This window comes from Acanthopagrus latus, chromosome 15 (assembly GCF_904848185.1).
Source record: "Acanthopagrus latus isolate v.2019 chromosome 15, fAcaLat1.1, whole genome shotgun sequence".
Lineage (NCBI taxonomy): Eukaryota > Metazoa > Chordata > Actinopteri > Spariformes > Sparidae > Acanthopagrus > Acanthopagrus latus.
This window is the reverse complement of record NC_051053.1, coordinates 11894790-11904722: the sequence shown is the minus strand read 5'-3', so window position 1 is coordinate 11904722 and position 9933 is coordinate 11894790. Positions and strand designations below refer to the sequence as shown.

The window sequence follows — 9933 nt, the reverse complement described above, 5'->3', positions numbered from 1 at the left end:
GGGAGTCTGGATGAACGAATCGAGCGCCCCCAGCCAACACGCTGTGGGCGTGACCGTTGGTGCTGACGTCAGTCAATGACAGCTAGCTGTCAGAAAGTGAGTTCATTCCCTCTAGCCGAGGAGACAGAGCGCAGTCGTTAGGTCTTTACCCTTCCGTTGGTATTAGCGCCTGAAATCAGCGAGACAGCGGGCAGAGCTCTCCACCGAGCCCGGCCATGGACGAACAGGCGGGGCCCGGTGTCTTCTTCAACAACAACAACAACTCTGTTTTAGCCGGCGGAGGGAAAGGACCTCTGCCTGATGGCGACGCTGGGGAGGCGGCTAGGGCGCAGTACAGTATCCCGGGGATCTTGCACTTCCTGCAGCACGAATGGGCCCGTTTCGAAGTAGAGAGGGCACAATGGGAGGTGGAGCGGGCCGAATTACAGGTGAGAAACACCACCTTTTATGTATACACGACCACATATCGGTGGCACGACCGGGGCAGAGCGCTGCTCCTCTCTAGTAACTCGCGTCGAGTTTGTGTTTGATTGTTCTTGTTACAAGGCTAGCATGTTAGCTTTAGCTCAGGAGCTAAAGCATCTGCAGCGCCCCCCTGACCCGACTGCACGACGACTGTTTGCGACCTATTTACTGTGACTTAAACCTCTAAACTTTCTTGCTGCCATTAGGGGGTGAACGACATGCTTTTGAGTGTAGGCTTTTAGGATAATTTGTCGAATTATACGACCAAGTGATAGCTACATTTAGTTAGCAAAGAGCAAAAACATTGTGTAGAAACCCAGCCCGCTACCTGTCTGCTTGTCTACTTACAGCTAATTGTATAGCACCCCGCCTTGATCTTTATTGCATTTTATTTCTAAACCCGTAAAAATTAAGTAGAGGGGACGTGACTAGAAGTATTTTGCTCTTTTGAGAGCTGTTGTGTTGACAGACAGGCAGCACATAACAAACAACAGACTGTGGAGTTGGTATGTATGTTTTTGAATCTTACATTATGAGCTAAGCTGCCATGTCACTGCCACTCCTAAGAGAAAATCAAAAATGCTGTGTTGCATCTGTCTTGGAAAAAGGTCACAGAGCTTTCAGTTGTTCTAATTTATTGGTCCACCATTTTGATAGTATATCTGACCCCTATCTCATTGTCAAACCAGTCATTTATTTGGCTATTTGTCAGATGTGTGCAGGCAGTAGGTTTCCCAGTGTAAGGAGAAACCTGACTAGGAGGTTGATGTTTAAATTAATACCTTTTAAATACCCTTGTTTTGTTGTGGTTTCTAGTCCAAGTTGAACTTTCTCTCCATCAAGTTTAATTTTTTCCAATTTTTTTCCCATGTTTGATGGCACTGCGTGGTAGTGCAAAATGAGTCAACTTACTGTATATATTCAAGTGAAGAAGTTAATCACTTGGGCTGGGTTGGGTTTTATCAGCTGGCAAGAATAGTGTGTATTATATTCAAAACCCTATCACAGGAATGTGTGTGGCTTCAGCTGATCCTAATTTAAGATATATACGCTGATTGTCAGCTGACATGATCGAGTCTTCTTACCTATGAGTGTCTATAGTTGGGAAATAGACTTCAGACATCATGTGCCAGACCATATTTGTGTCCAGGATTTTAGCATGAATATTTGGTAGAAAATAATATGTTCTGTCCATCATTTTGACCTATTTGTGAGGCTATAGTTGTTAGATCACACATAAAAGAGCCAACACTGACTTATAGGGGTCTGATTGCCGGCAACTCTATGGACAGACTGACCTCAGCTAACAAAGAGACGAGAGGGAGACCCTGGCATTGTTTTTAGACCGGTGACGTATCCCCTGCTCAGTGTAGTAGGGTTTTGACTCATCTGGCCCTGTGTATTAAGCTTCCTGTCTGCTGTCATGAAGCAAGCTTATCAGCGAAGCAGCAGCAACTGCGGCAAAGCACAGTGAGGTTGCTAAATGGCTTGCTGGGTGGTTTGTTTGTGGCGGGCAAAACAGTGCGCGCTCAATTTGAGTTCTTGTTTTTGTTGCACCTGACCCGAATGTGAGGCTGTGTCTGTGTCTCTATGTCTTAAGCATAATTTGACATGCAGTGGACTATATACAACTTCAGGCTTTCTCGCAGTTGTGCCAAAATCCCTGTAACACAGCTTGAATCTCAATAGATGTTTCAAGAATGAAATATCAACTATGACATTCTACTCTCTTTTAATATCCTTCTGTGTCAGTGCTGCACTGTACCGAAGCAATAATGATGACTAATGATGAAGGATTGAAAAGCTTTGAAAATCCACATGGTATGTAACCTTGTTGTGTCCTTGAGGGATGTGTCTAGCTGTACATACTGAAAATATTTACTACATTCCCCCATAGAAGTTACTCAGAATAAACTTCCTGAATGGGCCATAGTGAGGAAGAAAAGATAGAAAGTAATTTAACAACATAAATACATTCATGAATAATGAAAAGTTCATGTGGCAAAGAGCCTTAATGGAAGATCCCGACACTGCACCTAGCTTATCATCGTGTCCACACTTGCATTTGAATCATAGTCTCAACAGACATTTTATCTTGTTATCATATCTGACATGTTTTAAAAAGGTTACATCCATAGTTTCAGATGAAGACCCCCTTAAGATGAAGTGAATATGCTCTTCCCAGGATTTTTTTGTCTTGTCGGTTGTGTTGTAGATGATGAATGGAAGACAGTTGAAGCTGTGTCCTCTGTTGGCTGTCTGGAAGGAAGGCGAACCCCAGGCCTTGTAGGAATGTCGTCCAGCCAGCCTGTTAGGTCATGCTCAGAGCCACTCCCCTCCTCTGGAGCAGCACACAAACTGTACTGTACATGGCCGACTCGTCCTCCTGCTGCTGTATCGTTTCTGTGCAATGCACAGGCGGCTGTCATTCATGATTAGACTGCAGTTGAATGGTCATTGATAGTCAATTGATTGACTTGGTCATGTTGATTTGCTCAGATAGGTTACAGCTCTAGTCTGCCTGTAGTGTGTTATCTCACTAATGAACGTGACAATTAATTGATGTATTGACTGATCTACAAAATGTCATACAATGGAGGAAAAGTCCATCACATTTTCAAAGGTGACATCTGATATTGTCTTGTTTTGTCTGACCAACAGTTAACAGTGTGATAAAACAGAAACAAAGGAAAAATATTTAAAGATGTAATGCTATGTTCCACCTAGACCTTTGTTGAGTTGTGTACTTACATTATCCCAGATGTTTCCAACAATTATCAAACTAAGAGAAATCTGTAAGTTTTTATTGAAGCTAACAATGCGTTTTATTTTGGTGCCTGTCGATGCTGCTATATCCTCTTTAGATCATCGATGCTATAACTGTCGAGGAAACACTACATGATCTGTCAAAGAGTGAAAAAGGGAAGTCTGAGAAAGTGACTAAACATATTGTGAAAAAAACTTTAATACATGACCTCATCCATGAACATCGTTCTCTGAGTCACATCAGATAGATTTTCATTGGCAGTGATGTTTGTTAAACAAAGCAGACAACAACTCCCATGACCCCACGCTGCTTCTCAATGTCAGCAAATGACCTGTTTTGTTGTTGATTTGATTGACAGAGTCACAGTAACAGAAATTTAATTGATTACATGGATATTGAAATAGTTGTTGATGAATTTTGATCTGATTTACCATCCAGTCGTTTCAGCTTTAATTAAGCGATTATCAAAATGATCTTTGATTCATTTTTCATTGAACGCCTGAACAGTTATATGGCTTATCATTTGAGCTCTTTATTTTGGCACCGAAACAGGATTGTGGGTGAACCCAATTTGAGTGGGTTTCAAGTTAGATTAGAAGCACACATGAGGGAAGTTTATTTATTTTTAATTATCACTGTACACACAGCATGCTGCCACTGACTTTAAAGCAGTGTTTAGTTGGGCAGAGTGGTTAGTCATGTGTAATCATGTGGCAGTTATCTTTGGAACTGCATTGTGTTTATATTATGTTGTCCAAATGATTTCAAAACTTAATCAAAGAAGAAAATTAGTTTTTGCCTTTCATGTTTGCAGACATTTATGGGCTCAGATACACCAAGAACCTCAAGTGTCAAAGGCTGACTGTTGTGTTGCTTCACATTGTATGTGTCTCGCCCACAGCTGCAGTTGAACACATCGCAGAGATTACAGCCAACATCTTTTTTTTTCCATTACTGTTTTGCTTAGCTGAACAGCCAATCAGAGTGATTTTTGTCACTGACGTGCTCTGCTGGGGAGTCAACATCCTTGGTAAGATGAAGGGCTGCCGACAATGTCCAACTAGTGGCGGCAATGCAGGACCAACTGCAAAAACCAATGCCACAGATGCTCAGTGGTGGTCCTGATGGTCAGTCAGTGCCCTATGTTGTAATCCATAACAGTGGATGCTTATATACTTATAATATACTTATTTGCACACCATTACCAAATCTAATGTTTATCTATATGAAAAAATACCTTCTTATTGATATTGTTTCATTTCTTTAATTGACATCAACGTGCTGTACTGATCAGTACAGAGTTTTGACTTGAGCTCCGCCCTGAACAGGCCAGGCAATGCTACAGTGTGCTTCCTCAGCCCTCCAGTTATGGGGAAATCCCTGCTCCATAGGGTATCTCCTTGCCAGAAGTATCTGTCAGCAGCCATAATTTGACACCAGGAGAAGGTTGAAGGTGACTCGGGGTGTAAGGTGGCTCTCTGTGGGTGCACACTGAAACATGGACCCACTCATCTACATTCGGTAGAAGTTTGGCTTGTATTTCTAAAGGAGAAGCTTTTAACATTAGCAAGATTATTTTGTGGCTGGTGCTTTTTCGCTCTTTTCGATTACTTATCTCCATGTCTGAGAAGACCACAGCGAACTGTGGAGCAGCCTAGTATTAGCCTGTCTCAGTTGGATGACTTATTACTGTGATCTCATGTTTACTTTTACAAATGGTGAAGCCATGGGCATATTTAGCTCAATGGTGAGGCAATTAGAAGAACTGAACCATGTACAAACATACACATATACGCATATACCGTGGCATTCAGAAATGGGTGTCACCGTCATTCCTCAGGCGAAACTACGTCCACCCCCAAGCTGCAGTTATTTTTATTTGCCCTCTCAGTATGTGCCACAGAGTGGGAAAGTACAAAAAAAACAGAGTAAGTGCTTCCTCACGAGCAATATATGTACTCTTCTCTCAGTGTTGTTGCAGATACAAACAATTGTCAAAAAATAGCAGTTCACAAAGGAACTAATGCTACACAAGAGTTCACAGCCTCTGTCACATAACCAGGGTATCGACCACAAATTAAACTCCATCATCAGTCATATGTTTCAAACGGATTGTGGTAAGACTTACCAGAAGCACCACAAAAGCAGTCATTGCTGTGTCTATCAAACACGCACAGTACAGATAATTGTAAGTAGTTTAAAAGGGTTTGTGTGTTTCCTGTGAGGGAGCCTGAAGGGACCCTTGTTTATTAAAGCCTGCTCGTCCGAGCTTTGCTCTACTGTCCCTGTTGGACTCACACCAGAGCCTTTCACCATGCTGTAAAGCTGCCGTGCCGGCCTGCTAATTCCCTTCTCCTTCCTCCATTCACACTTACAGCCTTCATCTGTCTGCGTGGGATTGAGGGACAGCTGCCTGCTTGTGCCTCAAAGTTGCCGACCTCCCCCAGTTTTACAGTAAATGTGAGGTAGTCAGTTTGTCAGAGTTGTAAATTGGTTCACTCACTAGACCAAATGGTGAAAATAATAATCATGGTTCGCCAGTTTCTGATGGAACAGCAGTGTTTTCCAGCTTCAAAGTTAATGGTGTAAGAGGTATTTTTTGTCATAATTCTGCATATGTTATGTATACATGTAGATGCAGATTATAGGTATACTGGGCAACTTGGGTGTTTGTGAATTTGCTAGTTGATTCGTATTCACGCCTTTTCTTTTGTAGTGACAGGATACAGCTTTTCTTGTCATCTGCATAAACCATATACAAATGCAAGATAAAGTGATTATTGTTCTACATTGTATTTGGCAATTTCTCTTGTGTTATAATTCCAGCGCACCCGTTACTTTTACAGCAGCGTACTTATACCCCGCCTAGGAGCCCTTACTCTCTGCTAGGCTGTGGCATGTTTCTTACAGCTCACTGAATTGTATTTCGAGTTCAAAGAAATCTACTGTTAAAAGACAAGTTTATTCTGAAAAGCGCAGTAAATCCATTAAGTATACATATTAAATAACTGTGATTTCAATAATCTGGGTGCAACGTTTTATTTTTCTTTGTTGACCAGCATTGGCCAAAGTTAAATCATTTTACTATGCACTTTTTGCATCATATAACTACACCACCCCAGTGACCCAGAGGTTTAAGTTGCCAACCGTAAAGCCTGATGTTTCCGATTCAACTCTGGCCACCTTTTATTTGGTTCTGGCTCTTCTGATGTATGCAAGTAACTATACTGATGTGAATCACATTATGCCAGAAATCTGTTCAGACCCACAATTTGCAAGCCTTTGTGAAATTATGTTCTCAAATTTCAAATCTTCTTGGCTCTTAGGTGCCTTTTTATTCCCTGGACTTTGAAGCTGTTGTAAACGTTTTTAGCATGGTTCTGCCGGGACCACACCTCACAATCACACGACCTGTTTGCCAGAGAAAATGCTGATGTTGAAAATGTAGCTCTTTGCCTGCATGCAAGTATGTGAGAGTGTGCATGTGCGCCATGAGCCTTATGTAATATTAATGCAGCAACATGGGACGCGGCACCCTCGTCCTCAAGATGCCCAACATGCTGCCTTTGTTTGCACCCCCCTGTAAGGTAGCACTGCAGTGGCAACTTGATGTGAGCTGTGTGACGGCAAAGTGTAAAATGAGGCTCAAGTGGAAACTCGTGATGAGGTGGAGTAAAGGTTTACAGATGAGAGAAGACATATGTATGACTGAACAATCTATGGCCTTACAAGGATCATCTGTTGTTTTATGGGTACTGTACATAGACCAGCTCAACCCATATAACTGAGCAGAAATCTTTATTAAATCCCAGTTTGAGCAGCTCACTGTCTCACCCCGACCCTCAGAGCAATCCTCACTCTGTGCAGGGTGGATCGATGTGCATTTGAAGGAGTGAGCTCGAGCCACAACCACAGATACTCAGTATTTCACAATGTAACTCACTGCTTCTGTGGCACAGAAGGAGCAAAACGGAGCAGCAGATTAAGCTAAGCAGTTTGTTTGATACCCGCACCCAGACAGCCAGTCCTATGATTCTGTAATAGGTGTGTATACAGTCAGTATGTTGGCTTCTCACAGAGGACTTTTGAAGGGGGTGAAGAGACAGCTGGATGTGAAACCGGAGCTCATACTTACAGAGCTTCATTGAAGAGGGTAAAATGATCTAACGTAGAAATCAGTCAGCAATCAGTCATCGTAGTAACAAATCAGTTCATAAATTTGAGTGGATGAAATCAAACTGTGAGACTATGAATTTATCTGCATCGTCCCCGGATGTAGATAATGTTACTAATTATTAAGCATCTCTTCTTCATGGCATTATCAGATTCTTATGATTTTTTGCATCAAATGCGCTGATAAAGATGATCTGATGTGTGAGCTATTTCATCTGCAGGACTGGCCAGTAATATCTGTAAACGGGGTCTTTAAATGTTATTAAAGCATTGAATTTATGTCCCAAAAATGTACTATATCATTTGTTTCTCGCTGTTGGCTGTAATTTTTGTTATGTTATGAACTACCCCTACTACCATTGGAAACCCACTCTATCTATATCTATATCTATAAATAAAATATAAATGATTGTTTATTCCACTGGAACTTACAGAGTAAGATTTGTGATATTATTATGTATTTTAAGGCCATCTAATCCCCATTGGTTTTCCATTATACTTGTTTACTTCGACCCTTATGACTGAAACAAATGTCACTCAGTGTGGCATTAGAAATGGCCTAAAAAGTTATAGATTTCCCTGTGAATGCTGCATTTATTGTCCACTACTACCAATATAACCTCCAGTCCAAAAACCTACCAGGGTAACTAGGTCTAAAAGAGAAGGGACAATCCTATGAGATTGGCTTAATAACCTTTATTTTGTTGTATTAAAAGATTAATCAGTTGGGCTAGGCTTTTAAAACAAATACAATTTAACATTCAAAGTTTACACAACAACAATAACACTTTCAGGACAGAAAAGGGAAAAGGTTTATCTGTGGTGAACCGCTTTAGCCACGATACAGTCCCCAGCGCTTCTATCTTGCTTCAGTTGTTTTGCTGCCTTTTTTTCCCCTCTCTAGCTACTGGTGTAATGGCATGTGTGGAATGTACTTGGCCAGTCATCAGGTCGGCCATCGTGGTGCTCATTGGTTTGCGGTAACTGTGAGAGTAAACCCGGTGTTGGCTGACAGAAAGGTTGTTTGCATTGTAAATGTGGGATTTACACCAGCCCCCTTTTCCTGGTTCTGCTCTGACCAGCATGTGTGACCATTTTGTTTGTGTGTAAGCCCTGAGGTTGTGTGAGTATCCGCTGAATTTCTTTTACAAATGGAGTGAGCTCAGCCTTGCCGCTCAGATGGACGGGAAAATTTCACAGTGTTCACTCTGTCTAAATTAAATGGCCTCTTTGTGTTGTCGATGCCTTTGGCGATGACATAGAACAAGTCTGGAAGAAAACATGTCTGGAATTCACAAATTCTTCAAAACACACAATACAGCCCAACTTTGTCATTATCTTGCTTGAGCAGTGACAGTAAATTAAGAAATAAGATGTGTTTTTTGCTCAGATTTTAAACAGGTTGAGCAACAACCACATTAGACTAACCTAATTTACATCTGCCTAAATCCTGCTGGAAAAATTGTATTCCTAACCTATAATTGAAAATAACGCCATTTTATATTTGAGTATCCGTTTGTTTGTGCAGTTTTCTGCAGATGTGTCTGAAATTGTGAGTAAGTTGGACTGAAAGCTGCAGTCATTCCATTTTTCCTTTGGTAATCATTTGATTAGTAGTCAAAAGTTGACACCAAAACTAGACTGGCCTCTATTTAAAAGCAGAAGTATTGTGACCAATTTTCTAACCTAAGCTGACCAGCATTAAGCCAGTGGCTGGTGTTTATTTTCCACCCTAGCTGATAGACTATCTCCTCTACCTCCTTTTCCTGTCTCTGAAAAGCCCCACACTCTAGGATGGATGCCCCATGCTACATGTCTCTTAGATGGACAGACTGAGGAGCCCTTATCCAATAGGCCAATAATGCAGGCAGTGTGAGGCCGGGAATTAAATGCTTCCTGTGTCTCTTTATGGCCCGAGTTGACTCATTGCATTCCTCCCAAGGTTAATGTTTGATGGGGGAGAGATGGCGAGCCAGAGATTCACAGAGCTGCACTCTTCTCTATCTCTGGCACCGCAAGACGCCAGGGGTCCCAGGGCCAGCGCTCCATTTGAACGAGGAAGTGAACGTTCGCTCGTTATATCAATCAAGGCAGATGTACAGTTACATCCAAAGTGAAAAATGAGTCACCCTCCCTTTTTTTGCCATATGAGGTAACATATTGAGATATTGAGTCTGTCTACAATCTATCAAGCTGCTCTTCTGTGACTCTGCTTTGGCTCTTACAGTTGAAATAAGTGTGTTTTCTCTGTTGAAGAAGTTGCTTTTCCTGGTTCAATTCCAGCCAGCACCACTTGTAGACCCGGAGTCAACGTAGGGGTGGCCATCTTCCTTGACTGGTTGGGGCAGGGGTTATGCTATAAGCAATTATAAGTCATTAAAAGGACCTTAACATAAAGAGTTACCAGTCTCTGCTATTAGTCTCATGAGGTTTTTGTAGGATCTCTAAGGCAGCCACATGTGATGCAGCTTCAATGCCCCGAGGCAGTGGTCCTAACTGATATTTGGACTGGAGCCACTTTAGCCAGA

General features: G+C 41.8%; 1 protein-coding gene across 2 annotated transcripts in view; it reads left to right on the top strand.

Annotated features, from left to right (window-relative positions):
* Positions 1-71: 71 nt before the first annotated feature.
* Positions 72-9933, top strand: part of LOC119033659 (striatin-like) — a 30178-nt gene continuing 20316 nt past the window's right edge. Inside the window, exon 1 of one of the 2 annotated variants that reach the window (XM_037124042.1) lies at positions 72-428. In XM_037124042.1, the coding sequence (XP_036979937.1) occupies positions 216-428 (213 nt within the window). In that variant the 5' untranslated portion in view covers positions 72-215. The remainder of the gene's footprint in view (positions 429-9933) is intronic. The other variant, XM_037124041.1, reaches the window with a different exon arrangement.